The sequence below is a fragment of the Orbicella franksi genome, chromosome 3 (assembly GCF_964199315.1).
Source record: "Orbicella franksi chromosome 3, jaOrbFran1.1, whole genome shotgun sequence".
Taxonomy (NCBI): domain Eukaryota; kingdom Metazoa; phylum Cnidaria; class Anthozoa; order Scleractinia; family Merulinidae; genus Orbicella; species Orbicella franksi.
In genome coordinates, this window is record NC_138147.1 from 24,638,910 (window position 1) to 24,659,067 (window position 20,158).

The 20,158-nt window shown below is 38.2% G+C and overlaps 1 protein-coding gene across 1 annotated transcript; it reads right to left on the reverse strand.

The window, feature by feature from the left end:
- Positions 1 to 15,680: 15,680 nt before the first annotated feature.
- On the reverse strand, positions 15,681 to 20,096 carry LOC145481721 (uncharacterized). The gene is made up of 7 exons (XM_081460246.1): positions 20,041 to 20,096; positions 19,589 to 19,684; positions 19,362 to 19,454; positions 19,075 to 19,175; positions 18,650 to 18,802; positions 18,302 to 18,424; positions 15,681 to 17,629 (listed from the first exon to the last, which is right to left on the reverse strand). Exons 1-7 carry the CDS (start codon positions 20,075 to 20,077, stop codon positions 17,483 to 17,485), a joined length of 750 nt encoding a protein of 249 aa, XP_081316372.1. The 5' UTR covers positions 20,078 to 20,096; the 3' UTR covers positions 15,681 to 17,482.
- Between the last annotated feature and the right edge of the window lie 62 nt (positions 20,097 to 20,158).

Here is a 20,158-nt window from a genome sequence, read left to right on the forward strand (position 1 = left end):
AAGAGTTAAAAGTTAATGAAAATAATGAAAACTCGAGACATAATCGGATCACATTTGTTTCTAGTCAACAAGAAAAAGAAAGACAAACAAGAACAAAACTCATTAATTGAGTAATTTGCTACTACGGTAAGACAATTTGATAGTTGGATTACTTATGGTGATGTAGCAAATATTGTTATACAGCAGCTTTATATGTATTTCGAAAGGCAAAAGATAGGCAAAGAGGGGAAATATACCTCTACCCTTTTTATCGCCCAGATGGCTGCCGAAGTGCACAGCAGAGTGAGTGGATATATTCAGATTGTATGCATTTTGGTGGCATTTTCTAACTTCCCTACCAGTGGCAGGCATATGATCAAATGAACATTAATAAATCAGATTATCATAAATATCCCCAAATCCCAATTATAGTCATTTCCTTCTCATAATTTTCTTTCGAATTTGACTTCTCTTGGAGGGGAAATGTAATTACTGCAAATAAAACCTTCTGATTAGATGTTTTTAAACAGTGTCTTAAAGGAAAGGCATGTTTTATAATAATATATAGAAACACTAAATTTGGTACGGAATGCGTGGCTCTTTCTCTCTCTATATGTAGCTGTTTGACGATCTTTTCCTTTTTCTCAGGTAAAAATATATTTCAATGGTTGACCTTGTTCTTAGTTAGACTGAGGAAGAAAAAATAGATGATGCTCTGATTGGCAAACAACTAAAAAATATATATGATGCTCTGATTGGCTAATAACAAAAAAAAAATTAAACTTGTTTGAGTGGGAAATACTATACCTTTCATGCAGCTTCACGAGCAATATGAAGAATTCTTGATGTTTCTCTTTTCACTCCACTGTTAATTCAAAAGATCTGTTTCAGTCTTAAAATGCGGATTCTGGTCCATGGCCAAATGGAGCTGATTTGACTCCTGGAGGAGTTATTTTATCAATTTGGTCTATAAATATTCGAACCCAATAAAATCCATTCCAGTCCCACCAAAAGCCGATTTGGCCTAGAGTGAAAAATAGTTCCTCACCTTAGTACGTATTGGTACCCAATCGGTAGAGCAATTCATATTTAAATTTGGTAGAGACATTTCTGTTTAAGTCTAGTTGAGCCCAATCTGGAGGTGTTTCGGCTCTTATGAATGGAGCCGTGTTGACATCGAAAAAGCGCTTTTTAATGGAAAACGAAAAAAAAAAATGACATGAGAAAACTCTGTTAATGAAACTTTTAACATTAAATACAAGTATTGATCAATTTATTAGTAATTATTTTAGTTTTACACTCTGGTCTTAGATTACCTTAGGTTATGTAAACTTCTGAGTCATCAGTAATCGACGTTACCCTCGTAAAATAAAGCGTTATTAAATAAATAGAGTCATTTTGTTACAACATAAAATAACTCCAATCACTAGAGCCATTCTTACTCCGACTGTTGGAGCCAATTTCATTTAAGCTAAGAGAACCATATTCGTAATAGATGCCATGCTTTACAACTAAAATGAGGCGGACACTCTTGACACTTGTACAGCACGGAGAAGGTTGTGTCCGAAAGCCTGGAATTAGTGGATTTTTCACTCGGACCAGTGGATTTGGTTTTTCATTTTGCCGACGGGCAAAAACAAGTTAAGTTTCTTCGGGAAAATTTTACTTGGAAATTAAAATCTGAGCAATACTGGGATTGTGGGAATGAGTTAAGGGCTAATACATTATCATTACAGCTTACCCAAAAGGCAAGCCCGAAAATTGGTTTCCTTGGCATCCTGCCACTTGTTATGCCCAAACACAGTACAAGTCCTTACAGCTATGCTCTTAGAAAAAAAGATAAATATTCTATTTGTATCTTCCTCTTACGAAAACAACCCTATATCTGTATCCTATTACATGGCTATTTTGATGTTATCACATCTATTTCTATCCTACATATTTCTTGTTACGGAATTCTATATTTGATTCCAATTTAATTATGCAGTTGAAGAAAATAGGACTTCTGTTTTATATGGGTTTTTCTTCATTTGAAATCCTTCTCACTTCTGAATGCCAATGTTGTTATGGGTGCGTGAAGTATATTTATTGGTGCAAATTTCCTGTTAACTTTGCAGCAAATCCGCTAACAGAATACATCGCTTTACCATGTGAAAAGATTTGGAGATTTGCCGCCGGATCTCTGTTTTTCAAATGTGCTATCCCTGCTACCTTTAACTCGTATACGCGTAAATCTGTTTAAACCTTTTGAAACCTTCTGGCTACCTGAAACGAAATGAAGTCGCCAATAATTTATGTACTGAACTAGGTAACCTTTAGAGGTATTTTGTGCGTAGTGTTTCGTAGCCTTGTAAAAGCGTGTAACCTTCGCCATCTTCTGATTTTGAACTGAAACGAAATGCCAATAATGTATGTCCTGTTATTCGTTTGATTGTGTTATTCTTTAAGCAAGTAAGCGAGGTCTTGATAACAGATTGCTAAGGTTTTAAACTTTTTTTTTGTAAAAAGTAATTGTTGCTGCGAGTACAGGATATTGAGACGCCGGATTGAAGCTGAGAGTAATCTATGGTGTTGTTTTGAAGTAAGTAAGTCTGTTCCTTAGAAGTCAGATGGCAGTAGGCATTACTTTCACTGAACGTTTTTCGTATTCTTCAACGAGAATAGAGTCTTGTTCAATGAGCGAATACACATTACTCTTTGTAATAGCCTTAATTAGTGAGAACTATGTAAGTTAAGCTGTCGGTTTGTAGCCGACAATAATTTATGTATCGTTGTTCTTGTTTCATTCATCTAAAATTCGGACCACAGCAACATCCATTGTCAATCTGCTTTGGCCAAGACACCATCACGCCATCTCAAACTGCCGCGAACATCGATGTTACTTTCGACAGTACAATGTCTTTGCCTCCTCATATCAAACCCCGTTTGCAAATCTGCATTCTGCCACGTTCGTAATTTTTCACGCGTCAGGAAATTTTTATCAATGGAAACTGCCAAAAGACTTGTACGTGCCTTTATCACATCTAAACTTGTCCATTGCAACTCCCTGCTCAGCAATCTTCCGAAATATGCTGTCAAAAAACATTAACATTGGAGAGGCCTCCTCTTCAGATATTAATTTATTATTATTATTATTATTATTATTAACAATAATATCAACATTCGTTGTCAATCTGCTTTGGCCAAGACACCATTACGCCATCTTAAACTGCCACGAACAGAACGTTGCTGAATGTATAAAGTTTAGGACCTTGATCCTTACTTTAAAGCTTTACATAATTTGTCTCCTATATTTACAAGAATTGATAAGCCTCTACCGTCCTTCAAGTACCCTCCGTTCATCTACATCTCTCCGTCTTAACTGTATACGTACCAGCTAGAACTCGAAGTCTTATGGACCTAGAGCTTTTGCTTTCGCCTCGCCACAACTCTGGAACGACTTACCAATATATATCGTAAAATCAGACAATCTTCGTATCTTCAAAACTCGGCTTAAAACTCATTTACTCAAGGAGGTCTTCTTGGAATAATTTTATTGATTCTTGTTTTGTTTTATTTCTAATATTATTCTATTTTAATCATATATTATAACTTGTAAAGCGCCTAGATCACGCTTGGATAGGCGCAATAAAAATACTATCTATTTATTTTATTTATTTCTTGAAGCAAGCACGCTTAGAGAGAGAGAGAGAGAGAGAGAGAGAGAGAGAGAGAGAGAGAGAGAGAGAAAATAGAGTAAAAGAGGCATAGCACTGTAACCACAAAACAAAATACAACTGTGTAGTACGAAAGGGCTAATGCAACAAAAACGGAAAGAAGTTGCGTTTAAGTTTAAGGAACAGATCGTCTGCACGATAGAAACTTATTTCGCGTTTTTGTACACGACCTTTTGAAACTCAATGATGTCATGTTTTTGTGGGATTATGCAATTACTGCATAATCCCATCTTGATATAGTACATCGATTATCTTAAAGGATTGAGGACGTGATGAAACTTGAGAATCTCTTCCCCGATAAGAGTTAAAAGTTAATGAAAATAATGAAAACTCGAGACATAATCGGATCACATTTGTTTCTAGGCAAATCCCTTCTTAACGGCTCAAAAAAGACCCAGGAACACAGGTTAATAACAGCACATTATCTTTTTCTCAGCTCGTGAGCGGGCGGAATTCAACAAATTCTACAATTTGATTAGTTCCTTAAGCGGGCGTAATTTTGCCATCCGGACCACCACAGCGGGCGGAATCCGTCGTGTTGATCTATTTTCGTGAACGAAATAGGGGTAATTGTTAATCTTTCGCCCTTTTTACACTTCAATAGACCATTGATCAGCGCAAATGATATCTGTTCACCTTTAAGGTGGCTGAACACAGTTTTTGATACCTGTGTTTCGATCATATACCTTTTTCTCTAAAATCCTTGATCCCTCGGTTGCCAAACGTGGCAGCAAGCAGGTTAACAACAAGAACTTTGGCTATTTTGATGGGTAAGCTGGCGTATGTGCCGTTGCCATGGTAACATGAATAAATATAAACAGGCCTTTAAAATCGGTTTTGTTTATTAGTAGAAAATCTAGTCATTAGATTTTCTTTATAATTTGCATGAAACAAGCTTATAACAATTCTCACAAGTTAACACCATTTTGCTAATAATTTAAGAGAGAGACCTTCAAGAGTCCCTGTCCATAAAAATGGAAAATAACTCGGCAAGGGTCGAAAATTCGATTTCGCTCATATTTTCATGGTGGATAGGCTAGGGCATGACAAAAACTACTGGATAGCTTTTTTGGCAAAATATCCTTTTAGTTCAAAGAAATATGCAAATTACCAAATTCCGTTCAAATCGTCATTTGACGCACCATTTTATGAAGCAACTTTGATGGCCTCACATGCAAAACCACATCATTATTCCGTCTCTAAAACACTTACATATTTTTGTGCAATGTTTAAATGTGTACTGGGTTGATTTTAGGGAATGTTGTGTTGTCTTTTTGGGTGTAAAATAATTTAATTTCGTAGACATGTATTTCATTCACTTAAAAGTACTTCGTGAATACAATTAATTTTCACCATGTTCGAAACCTTCAAATGGATTAAGCTCCTGGTGGTTGAATCACAGAAGGATGGTCTACAGATTCCTGTAAAAAGTTCTTTGGGCAAATGTTTGTAAGCGACGCGAGAGCTTTTCAAAGTACGTCAAAAATGCAAACATTTGACCATCCGTCGTCAAATTTCAATTTACGGGTTAGACGTATATTTTAGTATGCCGCTCATGACTTGACCTATGTTAAGTTGAAATAGACACAGAGCTGATAATTTCGGAATGTTCTAACCTCATTTGCTGTAATAGCCAGGTCCAAAGCCGATTTGACGTGTTTCTGTCACCATGCGTCGCACATAAAGCAGAAGTTTGCTTTTGTTTACATAACGTCCGACGTACATCGCCAACTGTCAACTTATTTAATGGTCGAATACTATGAATCTGTGACCCTCTTTCGACACATATGATCACCACTGCATCTAAGTCGAAAACGGCTAAGTCATTTGTAGATAGTTGCTTGCTTTGCACTACCTAATAGGTAAGGCTCCGTTAGGCTTGGGACCACTGGGAGCACACAATCGTGTCGAGTAGGAAGAGATTAAATTAAGAAATGAAAAGAATAAACAGTTTACCATTACCCCTGTTGTGATCTTTTACTCGACCACCGCTACCTACATGCCCTGCGTAATACTGTAACGCTAAACTCATACGTAGGTCTTTTCGCGCTGTGCAATTATTTTTGGTTTACATGTAACACAGTGGGCTACCCTCGGGGAAATGGGTGGTGACCGCTTAGTGGGGCTAGAGGTTGGTGTACCTTGAATATTTAATTTTTCACTATCGGGTGAACATGGGGTCAATTCAAGACAATCAAGATAGACCTGTGTTTGAATTATCACTCGTCATGCACCTTCAATTTCAGACTCTTATCTGCCATCGTCCTTTCCAAAACAAAGTTTTTAAATTTTGGGTGGCCGCTTAATAGTGGTAAAGAGAATAATGAAACTCTTATCGGAACGACCAAATGGTGGCCGCCAAGGTAACCGGTCAATAAATGTTTTATTTACAATATTTTACTGACAATAATTTTGGACTGTATTGACAACAGTCCTCTATTTTCTGTTACAAACATACCAATGCCTCGCCATTAAGCAAACAAAAATACGCCAAATAAAATGGCATGGCCAGGGCTATTTACTCACGTAATTACTAATTAAATTTAGTCTGTTTTTTTTTTCACGAATTAGACACGTGATTTCCTATTTTCATTTCAGGTAGTTCTTACTTCATTGATCTATAATTTGTTTATGGGGATTTTTTTTTTAATTCTAGTGAATGAAGACACTAGCTTTATCAGCAGTTGTCTGAAACATCAGAACGTACAACAAACGTGATTTGGACCGAGGCCACGTACACTATAGAATACGATTATATAAATATACACATATTATATATATATATGAACAAACAGATGAACAATGATTAAATTTTTTCATTTATCCTGAGAGTGCTCTGTACAAATTAGATCAAAATGTGCAGCATATGCCGTGACAGCATTGCGTGACGAACAAATAACGGCTGTAAGACTGTGCTGCGCCGACACGCTTATCAGCAATGGTCAGCAATCGATCAAACGTAATACTTTGGCGCAGTGCAAAGCAAGCAACTATCTACAAATGACTCAGCCGTTTTTGACTTAGATGCAGTGATGTTCATATGCGCAGAAAGATGGTCACAGATTCATGGTATTCGACTAATAATAGATCGTTTTCACTGTCACGCAACAAAAAAATAAATCGAGAACCATCCAGTGGAAAAAGCTAAGAAATTATGATATTATAGAAGTTAACTAAATAAGACACTTCTCCAAGTTTTAGGCCTGTGCGTATCCCCAAACTTCAGATATTCGTCGAAATGTTTCGCAGATATTTACCGAGCCCAGTATGAAAACGCCATGTTGGTGTACCTCCCTGGTACACCAATATGGCGGACGGAAAATAGTGTAAACATCTGGAACTTACTTTGGCTGTCCAGGTTACTGATTATCAGTACTGATTAAACAATCATTTACATAAGCACTTTTCATAATGCTCTAACTTCTAAAAAGGCTCAAAATCATGAGATAAGTATCTAATGATAACAAAGCGCGAGCAGTTGGTGAAACTTCATTATCAACTGTCCATAAGTTGTGGCATAAACAAGATGATTCAACCTTTGTATTTCTTACCTGTGTGCGTGCAATTCTAATGGATATAATTGCCCCTGTCTTTTACCACCAGATTTATAGATGAAACGTTCGTTTCCTATCACCACTCAGTGAAACTGAAATATGACACATACCTCGGAATAAAACACACACTGTGACATCATTTCGCTTAGAGTGTTCCAACAGTTGTCCGCCACTTGCAAAACGTAAGCAGCAAGACAGAAAACCACAAAGGCTTCTTAGTCAATCGCACTACGCTGTCCTGATTTCTTTCATACAAAGTTTCCAGACTTTGCTCTCTTTTAAAGTTCCAAGACTTCGCCGTTCTTTGGTCAGTCGGAATAACTGTCATGGCTTTAGTTGAGTTAGTACTTGACTTTATTTGGTGGTCCCAGTTCAGACAATTCGCAGCTGTAAAAATCAATGAAGATGTTGGAAAAAGAATTTGAAAGGCCTCAAAGATAAGGTATGTGGTTTATAACGAATAACATCGATTCGCATTTCAATTCAGCCATTCTTCTTTGAGAGAGGATTTGCTCTTTGATACTCAGATGAAGTGAGACATGATGATATAGCTTGATATGCAAATTGTGAGTTTTAAATTTTCAAATTTAAATTTTGAGTTCTTGAACAAGGCTCGTCCGAATATTTCATTAATGATGATTAGGACAATACTCAATTTCATTTTTTTCCATGTCACTTTCACGCCCAATTCTCTATTGTATCCTTTTTTTAGTTTGTTAGTTTGAATGCCAAGCGAGCATACAGAATGAAGGATACGCTTAATTAGCTTTAACTGGTTAATGTAATGGAGGGTATAATAGCTAATTATAAGCTGGTAACTTAATTTCATATTGCATTGTCAGTCCAACTGTTTATCATCCGGAATTGAGCGAAACAGTTTTACCCCAGCATCGTGCTAGTGGGTCATTATGCTGCTGGTTAATAAAAACCACATGCACTGCCCTTACAGGACAATCAAATGAATGAATGAATGAATGAATGAATGAATGAATGAATGAATGAATGAACATGAATTGAACAGCATTGAAAAAATTAAAGAACAAGCTGTAAAAACGGTCTTATCGATATGGAATGGAAAGAGATTCGATCACTTCAAGTTGCATGTTGCAGGAATTTTATTCGCTTACTCTAGAATTAGTATTTTTGTGCCCTAAGCCATTATTAACTTTCCGTCTTTTATCGATTCAACGCGAGGTCTCGAATAAACATCCCCTCTTTCTCAAGTATATTGGTTAATGAGACCCTCAATGATTCTATAATAGAGGTGGTAAAGGTTAAGTATAATTATAAGATTTTTAGCTCTCAAAAGTAACGAATAAAACTGTAATTAATTCTAGCTTCGAATAAACTGCAAATAGTCAAATTAAGGCCACATCAATGAAGCCAAATTTGAAATGGATGCCAGCGCGTTTAATAGAGAAAATATGTTACTTGCACAAGGCTGGTGTAGATATAAAAAATAAGATTCCTCTAAGAATACCTTTCAGTATTCACGTTGTCTATCGTAGTATATGCCTCATAAGTACAACATATTTTCTCTGTTTTGTACCACTCAAATATCCAGCTGAATGAATGTACCAAGGTTGGCTATATATAAAACCGTGGTCATTTAATTAACAAAGAACAAAGTAGCGCGGAAAAAAATGTTTTATTGTGATAACTCTGCAAAAGGTAAAAGTTTACAAAAGGAAAGGGGCCGGGAAGTGACGGCCTTTCTATTGAATTTAATTTGCATTTTTGGCCGTTGTTGTGAGAAAAGAATGCACAAGTATGCCAAAGTACACAACCGAGGAAAATGAATATAGCTGGTATTCACATGACGTCACTAAAATTTAAATTGCAAAACTATTGATCTTCCTGAAATTTTACTTTAATGATGTATAAGAGCAGCTGAAAACTAATATTCACACAAATTGTCGCTCCGAATGGGTTTTTGGTTTTGTGATACACTACGCTTGAATTTCTAAGCTTTTGCGTGACGCGGCATTTACATGACGGCCTAGAGAGTTGTCTTGATGGCTAAAAAAGTGACTTATTTCGGGGAATTTGGCTATCTGAACAGTTCATGTCTTAGAAAAAGTATTATTTTAATGTTTTAGAGTTCCTCGAGGGATAAATTCACGCTTTTGTGACAAAATGCAGTGACGGATGTTTCTGTTGGTTTCCGGCCTTCCATGTTGGTGCCCATACGGATGGGCACCAGCGTGGCGTCTCAGTACAAATCTCTATAAATTTGGGTAATAAAGATTATCCGCATATCTTGCATAAGAAAAATTGCTGTGACCAGAATCTTGGCGAGAGTCTGCATATTTATCTTCTTTCATTTCCCAGATTCTGGACTTTATCTATTGAACGGTTCTGATTTTTATTTAATTTGATCCATTTTGAATGGCGTGACGCTGAAAACCAGCAATAGTTAACCCAAAGACAAAGCGTCATCAAGGTAATACCAAAAAGAGAAAATGGATAGATATTGTCTTGAGAATTGGAGACCTCTTATTTTACTCAGTGTGGATTATAAGATTGCCACTATAACTAAAGCTCGCAGAATTGCCAAAGATCTTCCTAAGTTAATCAATGAAGATCAAACTGGTTACGTAAATGGTCGCTATATCAAACAAAATATCAAACTTTCCTCGTGTTTTCTCGGGATATTTTTATCTGGACTTTAACGTTACTGATCATGAAGTGAAAATTTAATTTTGACCGTGTCAACGCAGCAAGTGCTCACGAGAAGAAGGACAAAAGGGTTAAATTAACTATAGTGTAAAGGCAAAGAAATCCCGGACTGCTGTTTTCCTTCATCGTCAAGTGCCGTAGCGTTTCCTTTCTATTGGCGGCAGCTCGGTAGCTCAGCAGCAAGGTACACGCAGGCGCAAGAAGAAGAGCCGTTAGTCGCAAACAAAGGAAAAAAATAATTGAGGTCTTTGGAGAAGCAAAGTTTGAATTTAAAGCTACCTGAGTAAGAAGAAGTACTTCAAAGCTTTATAGTGTAGGAGAGTTTTCGCTCGTCATCACAGTCTTTTCGCAGTGTTCGTGAACTGCAAATCGACAACGACCTTCGTTCATTGTTAGACTATTCCATTTGCAAAGTCAGAAACTTTATATTTTCCAAACTGATATAGTTTCTGATAAGTGAATAAAGATGATCAATTTTAAGCTCGGTAGGGAAATGTGAAAAGTGAACTGATTAACATGACACGAGCTTAAAATTCACCATCTTAATTCACTTATCAGACTCACGATGAATTCGACAGCGCTGATCCTAGCAGTATGCAAGACACCTGTCACATGTAAACTCAGTTAAATGACCTTACTCTCGATTCATGAGTTCCCGTAGCCCAGCGGACAGAGTGCTCGCCCGGAGTTCGGGTGGTCATGGGTTCAATTCCTGTCTTCTTTTTCCCACGCTCGTGTCACGTTGATCAGTTCACTTTTGATATAGTTTCTGTACGGCATTGCGACACCTGCTTTCCAAGTTTGTTTCCTATTTCAGTTAATAAGTTTTGTGTAAAGAGCTTCTTTAATAACTGCAGTTTAGTTACGAAACCTCGGTTACAGATAACTGTAGTTAACCTCTCTCGTGAAAACACGGCATTATTGTTCAAGATATCATGAACATGACTGATGTCGAAAACATCCCGGGTAGCTTTGTTCATCGAATTTAAAAACGCTTTCAATGCGATCGATTGGAATTTCTTATTTAAGAGTGACTTCCGGTAAATACTATGGATAGGTGTGCAAAATGCAAAAATCGAATTCCTTCAAACTTTTTCACAAGAAAGCCCTCTGGAAACTAGTTAAGAAAATACAACTTTTAGTTCGTTTGGATTTATATTTTTCAAGTAAAGCGATTTTTAAATTTTCACCCTTGGAGAAGCCCTCGAACCACTGAAGAATGTGCTTCGTATTTGCGACTCGTGTAAGAAATCTAAAACAATTATCAAATCTATTTCGATATTACACAATTCAATGACCCTTCCTTTACAAAGTACAGTTATTAGAATTGCAAAAGATTCAAACCTGAATTTTTTAAAAAAATTCAAATTTACCCTCCTAAACAGCATTATCAGAAAGCTCGATTTTGGCAAATTTCAACGGCAAAACTCCCTACCTGGTACATGGATTCCGCTGTAAAGATGGTATTCTATAGAAAGATGTAAGGCTTCCTCTATCGTTCTGTGAAATAAAATTTTGGGGCAACTTAAACTGCGAATTTAGACGACCGAAAATATTTACGGTACTCGCTTGAAGTTTATGACCTTTGAACTTACTGTTGTCTTCATGAATACAAAAGATAACCTAAACAACAGTTGAAATTTTAGCCTGAATGCGACCCTTTCCCCCATTTAAAAGATTTGTAGTTATTGTTTATCTTCTGTGGGCAATTTTATCGAAAGTAATATTTTTTTACGCTGATAAGGAGTTCTAACTTGTTTATGAGTACGTGCGTATTTGTTTACTGAAGCGGAAATTTGTGGTTATATTAAATTTATTCCATCTAAGTTCTATTTCGTGTGCTGCAAGGCGTTTCGTGTTCTCATTAAAACGACATGGTATTGCCAAGTAGAAGGTTTTCTTCTCAGATTTTAAAACAACATATAGTTTTTGACTTACCGTCCACATGCATGGCTTGATTTACTCAGCAGCGTTACACCGGGTGTGATAGCGCTAAGATCGCGTGACAATAATTGACAAATCGCTTTTTGCAAATCGAATTCATCAAAATATATTTATTATATCTTTTGACATCATAATGCTTCGAGACTACTTGATAAAGACTCTTGTGAAATAAGTCTACAAAATTTTGAAACTCTCATTACGGTGAAATGAAGAACCTGGATCTACTATTTTTATGCCGCGGTCGTGTGATCGTCGAGTGTGGTATCACATGGCAATAACAACTAAAAAATGGCCACCTGCAGTTATTCTCAAATCGTCTGTGGCATGTGCGTCACGTGCGGTCCTAGGGTTTCGAATCCCGCACATATTCAATTTGTTAAAATTGGATAATGTGGCAAAGATATTCGAGGTGTGTTCACAAACGGCGGAGGTCTGGGTATCTGTACTTGTTTCCAACGGATATCCCTCCTCGTTTGTACAGAAGATCACAAAGGCACGAACAACCCCAAGAAGAGAGCCCGACGCGGAATTTAAATCCACCGCGGTTTTACCTTATGTCCAAGGAGTTTCGGAGTCTCTCCGCCGCTGCCTAGAACAATAAGGCATTTGCACCGTCTTCAAGTCCGACACGACACTTCGGTCACACTTAGTGCGACCCAAGGACACCGTCAACCCGGCTAAACAAGATGGTGTTGTCTACAGGATTCCCTGTGAGTGTGGCAAAGTGTTCATCGGGGAAACAGGGAGATCTATGCAGGAGAGGATCAAAGAACACGACAGGGATATACGACTCGCCCGTACCCAGACCTCCGCCGTTTCTGAACACACCCACGAGACTGGCCACTATCCTATCTGGAATGAGGTCAAGTTTATTGATCGAGATCCTCACTGGTACACACCTAGGGTCAAGGAAGCTATTCACATAAGACCATCCTAATAACATCAACAGGGATAGTGGAATTGAAATTCCTGAAGCATGGATGCCCACGATCAAAAAACACAACAACAGGATAGGAGAACAGTACAACAGCGGACCACTGAGGGAACAGCTACTCGTCGGAACAATAGAACAATAGGAGGATCGAAATGCACCAATCACAGCCGACCTTTGTGATATAAATGTACCGTGCAATCAGTCGACCTTATCGCCTGAAGACGTCGCGATCTACATCTCAAGTGACTACATCGTGAGACAAACGATAATACACTTTATCATGAGAGCCTACAGGCAACAAAATTTGCGTCTGAGGGTGGAGTCTTCTCGACTGAACCAGATTTATCCCACGATCCCCTTTCTGGTTCTTTTCATGTTGTATCCATTGCTCTGGACAGGAACAGTTCTTTTTGTTGCTATGCCACGTTATCCCCCATAGGTCCTGATGACGAGGGCATACTGTTGTGTTCAAAATACCTTCATCCACGTCAAAACAACCTTGGAAACAAAATGTGTGATATGCGTTTACTGGAAGTTTAGTTTAAAGGTAAGGGTTTCGAAAAACCACGCGACAGCAACGTAACCCCGGGGATGTAAGCCCTTGGATAACATTGAGAGAGGCATCACAGAAAATGTCACGCAGTATTATAGGACTCCGCTTTCTTACGTAATTTAAATGATACGTGAGAATGTTTCGGCGACAGAAGAAAGCAGGAGCCATCCGCGTTTTTGTTCAGTGAATGGGATTCAAAGCTGGTAGGTGCCTTTATACCTTATTTAACACGCAAGAGGACAACAATGCGATAAGTCATCAGATTCGCGGATTTTCATAATAAGAAGTGGGGTCTACAAATTATTATTATTTTTTCAGTCATCTCTGTAATTCCCTTATATATTATTACCTTAAAGTTTCTCTTGACTTATCTCTTGTAGTGAGGCAAGCCGACAAGTATCCCCCCCCCCCTGCCCCACCTTTAATTTCTAGTCCCTCTTCTCCACGTGGTTAGTAATTGGGATCATTTTCGTGGGAGAAACTTGTAAATAGCCGGGCCGCAATATAACTCAAGAGACTACAGTCTCAAGAGACTATTACGCTTTTGCACGGTCAGCTACATTAAAAGAGTGCCATTGGATTTTGATTTCGCGTATATCATGAAATCACGCCTTATTGGGCCTCATGGTGATTGTCTGTTACCGTAGCATTCAGTATTTTCTCGATAATCTTCCGCAATATTTTCGATCTAAAGAGAATATTGAATTACGAATACACTGACCTGCTCTAGCCAACAGTAACCTTACTTCGTCCAGAGAAGAATCACTCACATCAGTAGCCTTCAAATTACCTTGAATGTCTTTGTCACATTTTCGAATTAAAACACATTGAACATGTGCGGGATTCGTAACACTAGGACCGCACGTGCCCCCAACGATTTGAGAATAACTGCAGGTGGCCATTTCTTTGTTGTTATTGTCATGTGATACCACACTCGAGGATCACACGACCGTGGCATAAAAATGGTAGATCCAGGCTTTTTATTTCAGAGCAATGAGAGTTTCAAAATTTGCAGACTTATTTCACAAGAGTCTTTATCAAGTAGTCTCAAAGAAAGATATTATATATATATACTAATGAATTCGATTCGCGAAAAGCGATTTGTCAATTATCGTCACGCCATCTCACCGCTATCACACCCGGTGTAACGCTGCTGAGTAAATCAAGCCATGCATGTGGACGGTAAGTCAAAAACTATATGTTGTTTTAAAATCTGAGAAGAAAACCTTCTACTTGGCAATACTATTTTGTTTTAATGAGAGCAGGAAACGCCTTGCAGTACACGAAATAGAACTTAGATGGAATAAATTTAATATCCACAAATTTCCGCTTCAGTAAACAAATACGCACGTACTCATAAACAAGTTAGAACTCCTTTTCAGCGTAAAAAAATATTACTTTCGATAAAATTGCCCACAGAAGATAAAAAATAACTATTAATCATTTAAATGGGAGAGAGGGTCGCATTCAGGCTAAAATTTCAACTGTTGTTTAGGTTATTTCTTGTATTCATGAAGACAACAGTAAGTTCAAAGGTCATAAACTTCAAGCGAGTACCGTAAATATTTTCGGTCGTCTTAATTCGTAGTTTTAGTTGCCCCAAAATTTTATTTCACAGAACGATAGAGGAAGCCTTACTCTTTCTATAGAATACCATCTTTACAGCGGAATCCATGTACCAGGTAGGGAGTTTTGCCGTTGAAATTTGCCAAAATCGAGCTTTCTGATAGTGCTGTTTAGGAGGGTAAATTTGAAAATTTTTTAAAAATTCAGGTTTGAATCTTTTGCAATTCTAATAACTGTACTTTGTAAAGGAAGGGTCATTAAATTGTGTAATATCGAAATAGATTTGATAATTGTTTTAGTTTTCTTACACGAGTCGCAAATACGAAGCACATTCTTCAGTGGTTCGAGGGCTTCTCCAAGGGTGAAAATTAAAAAATCGCTTTACTTGAAAAATATAAATCCAAACGAACTAAAAGTTGTATTTTCTTAACTAGTTTCCAGAGGGCTTTCTTGTGAAAAAGTTTGAGGGAATTCGATTTTTGCATTTTGCACACCTATCCGTAGTATTTACAGGAAGTCACTCTTAATACACTGGAGGTGTTTATTTTCCGGCCTCAAACTGGAGGATGGATTAAAGCTTTTTACAATAAATTTTCTAGCTGAACAACGGATACACATCTGAGGTCTTCGGACTCCAAAGAGGCGCACAGCAATATGCCCGCTTTCAGGAGCCTTCTTCGTACTAGTACTATGTGAAGAAACGTAATCAGGCGAGATGAAACAGTTAATGGAATCAAGATTTTCCACGTTTTAAACAAGGACCCGCGCTATATAAGGAGCCTTGGACTGGGCGAGCAGTCAGTCATTTCACTCTAGACACGGAGCTGTCAACATCTCCGGGTCGCGCGATACGCACGGAGGTCTCATATCTGCTACTAGTGCTGCGCACAGTGCTTACAAGACTAATAAAGGCTGTCATTCCGTAACTATTTTTTTTAAATCGAAATATCTGACGCGTGGAACGAGTCTGTACAATGTTGCGTGCAGCTGAAAATAATGCCAATGGAAAACGGGTGCAGGTAAGTAAATATTTTTTTTTCTGTTACATCGATTCTCTTTGTATCGTTTGTTAGCCTCTAGAGCTGTATTTCACGAATGTCTTTGTTACCTTCATACGTAGGTAACTCTTGAGATTGATGAAAGTAAAAAGGACCAGTTTTTTCGTCTCCTTCAAGAAATTCCAGAGGTGGCCTGCGAAGTTGTGTCCGTACGAAGCATCCAAAGTGGAAACGGTTAGTAGACTACAGTTCTAACGCACCATTTACAACTTATAACTTATTATTTACAACCTTCACAAACTCGGCTTCTCGAAGATTGCAGGAAAGACTTCAGCCAGCGACAAAAAGCAGAAAAACTGTTTGATAATAATTTGACCGTTTTGATGGAGCAACAGTTTTCGAATTGCGCGCCTTTTCTCAGTGATAACAAATGGAACTTGATTCCTCGGTGTCGAAGGTTACATCATCCTGCTTCCGGCGACACCTAAAACATTCAATGTGGATTTGTATCCGTTCATGTATTTTTATTAGAGTAGTGGGAATCTCTGCTCGGGCGGAATTGTTTATAGCAAGGGAACAGCTTCCAAATTTTTGGTTTAGTTTCCCAAAGATTATGACATGGTCTCCAGTTGTCATAGAGTTGTACCATTGATATGTATCACATAAACTACATATGATCAAGTGGATATTTCCAGGACTGATATGCAATCTTGAACAATTCCCTTCATGTAAGTTGATTTCCCTGTAACAATTTGGGATTATCATAAGAGGTTGTGTGTATGACTCATTGTACTTACCCTTGAGTTGCCCCTGTTCACTTCCATCCGAATTTTTATTCTAAACTTTTTTTTTTTTCTACAGCGAGGAAGCGTTTTGCCGTACCAATCGATGAAGAACCACTACGGCCATCACCTGTTCGTCTCTTTCCTCGAAAAAACGACGAGGCCGTTGCTATTTTCGCCAACAATGAGTCCAGCGTAGCTGCGCCGCCCCAAGTTCCAGAGTCAACCTGTGACTTCTGTCTCCGAGCTCCGTGCATCACATCTTCTGAATTCAAACCAAACGGAAGATGTGATGCACGCATAACCAACCACACAAAAAGGCGAAAAGACTATAAGTGGTATTGGAAGACCCTCAAGGACAACGGGCTTTGGGACAACCCAACGTATCTTGAAAAAAAACAACAACTGGGTTGCCTTATTGACGACGTTAGAGAGGTTATGCCACATTGCGTGATAAAGGACGTTCGTGATAGGTGGCCTAACCCCCCTAACGTCCCCTATCAAGGGCATCGTCGCTCGTGAGAAGCGACATTAGCAAGCAAGCTCTTTCTTGTGAGCGTCAGTTTCATCATGGATAGACCTCACTTTTCGCTTCCAGCCCAATAAATCAACGCAGTTTAACAGTTAGTTGACATGGTGAACCTTTTTTGTTTTTCAGTACAGTGTCAACAACTTCTGCAAGAGTACTTCTTTTTTTCTTGATACACAGTTTTGCACGGCATCTAAAACTACAGCATTCTAATTTTACACTCGTCAGCCTTCAAGCAACGGACTGAGTTACAATGAATTATAAAAAGTTGTCCATATGCCATCCTTGAGCTCGTAGGTTTTATCTGACAGTACCCTGTGTGGGGCAATTCTGTCCGGTTGGCGACTGGTCTGATAGTACTGTTCAGATGTGGCTTCACGCAGCACATTCTCATTCTAAAAAATTGAAATAGAACAGGAAAATAATACATACCACAGCAACCATGGACAGGTCATGTACTTCATATGCAACTGTCCATTGCTGCTTTCTTCAGTTAGCTTTAATTTCTATTTTTCAATAAAGGGAGCTAACCTGGGGTGGGGAGGGGGGGGGGGGGGACTCCCATGTAAAAAGGATGGGGGTGCTCATCATACCTTTTTGGGGTTAAAATAGTAGTTTCGGTTCATCTTAGGGTGTTCAGCCTCAAAAGGTCCACATCGGGAACTTTTGCACTACCTTTTAGGTTAATGAGCCAAAAAAAATTTGACAGGACACAATGTATTGTCTTACAATTGGTACTTCTTGAGGGTGAAAAGAATTGCAAGCCACGCCCACGACATAGGGTCTTGGTAACTGTTAGGGTTTCTTTTTATGCAAAATTTTCGGCTAGCACTCCTGACCTTTTCATATGGGAATTTCCCCCCCCCCCCCCCACCAGAAAGTTGATGGTAAAGATAATGATAATAATTTGAATAATAGTTATAATTAACAATTACTGGTCTATAGTGCAATTTCTATAACAGTGAAAAGAATAAGTGTCCTTGTGTGGACGTTCGTTATCCTCTGTCTATGTTTTTCCACTTTTTGTGAAGATACATGAATACAAATAAAAGTGTTGTGGTACATACCCAGTCAAGAACTGCAAGCTGCATTCTCATTTCATAGGTGTCTTTACGACTGAAATGGATGCGCTTCTGTGCATAAATAAGCATCACCATATGCAGTGATTCTATCCAGAAAGTATCTCGGCACTACAGTAAATAGAGGTAATAAGTTCAAAGTTATGCCATTGAAGAAAGCTTTTGTATTGTAAATGAAACATGTATAGAGCCAATCGTGCTTTCTTAGGTGGGAGTAATGTTGCTGCCTACTCGTGGACTTTCCACATTCAGTATGAAATGTAGTGGTTATTTGTAGATCTGTGAAGTAAAAATACAATTCCATACCATAGATATTGATGTATGAATTATTATTACCAAGGCATAATCTTCAGCAAATTTGTAGATGTTGGTACCCACTATAGCCTTCCGGTATGCTGCAATAGCCTGCTCAGTAACAAGAGGTTTTTTGCTGCATACATAGCCTTCTTGATGACACCGAGACTCCTGATGGCAATTTGAATGATCCCCCTATACCACACAGATAAAATGAATAGAAGAACCATTCAATCATCTATACAATTTTTAGTATGTAGAGTCATGGATTCTGAATCAGTAACTTGTACAACCTTACTAATGACAAGGTGTAAAGGGCTCACCTGTGGGGTGAGGGTAATAGAAACTTACATTGTCACAACAGCCACTAACCACTCATATCTACTTGTGTCCTTGGAAATAATCTCTTGTTGTCAGAAAATTAAGATAGCAATTCAAATGTACAAGTTCCTAGTGAACCCTTTTACCTGGTAATGGTCTACAATGTTTACTATGTATCGCCTCAGCTCATCAGCATCACCATTGCAATTCTTCATTGCATAATAGATATGCGTCTTCGTGCACTTCACTGTCAAAACAATGGCATTTTTAGAAGGTTTTTTAACTTCAAGTAACGGTACTGTAATTCATAGGATTTGCACCACACAATTTAAGCAAAGATGAATATGACATACAAACAAGCCACTTCGAATGCAAAGAGGGCCTTTGCAGAGCTTATGTTAGTTTCAGTTTGTATCCTACAATGGAGAATTACCTTTGTCAGACAACTCTGCAAACCATGATCTCTCTGAGTCCCTAACAAGCCCACTGGCAACCTTTTTGATGGCCTTCTTGACACCCTTCCCACCTTTATTAAGGAAAAGGAAAACAAGAACTACCATTCCTTATCACAGAGACTAAAACAGACCATAGCTACTAGCTTGATGCTGATTACAAGCTAATCCTTACTAGCGAAACCTAGTAATTTGGTTGGTGACCTACCATGCCAACTGTCATATGAGTTCCTAATCCCTTTCGTTGCAAGCCACTGCCTCAATGCCGGCACATAGTCATGTGCAACTTCACCAACACGATGACCTACAGGTGTTGCAAGGGTCAATACAAGAGTTTAGCAAAGAAACATAGGCTTTTAGACTTCATAAAACACACAGATTATACATGTGTGAAACAAGTAGTATTTGCATAATATTCATGAAACATTATTCATAAGAAACCAGTGCGAGAAACCCTCCTTTCTATGTGTGACAAACACCTGTTCAAAATAAATATAGTCTTCCAACATCTTGGAGTCACACAATATTTTTGGGATAAATCCTGGCAAGAAATATAGGTACTGTGATCATTTACGAAAAGCCAGACATATCCTGCATCTAATTATGAAGTGGTTATCATTTATGAGAAGAGTGCACTATCAAATCAACATTACAACTTACCAAGAGCTGTTAGAGAATCTATCACTGCTTTAGTCATGGGTACTTCTCGAGATGCTGCAGACAGCATATCTTCTTTATCCCAATTTAGGCAACAAATAACTTTCTTGTTTCTGAAAAA

Coding starts and splice junctions, on each gene's coding strand:
- LOC145481721 (XM_081460246.1), bottom strand. CDS start 20,077: ATGACTAAAGCAGTGATAGATTCTCTAACAGCTCTTG. Junction 18,425..18,649: donor TTGCTGAAGATTATGCCTTG/GTAATAATAATT, acceptor TATTTACTGTAG/TGCCGAGATACTTTCTGGAT. Junction 17,630..18,301: donor AGCTTGCAGTTCTTGACTGG/GTATGTACCACA, acceptor TCAATTTTTTAG/AATGAGAATGTGCTGCGTGA.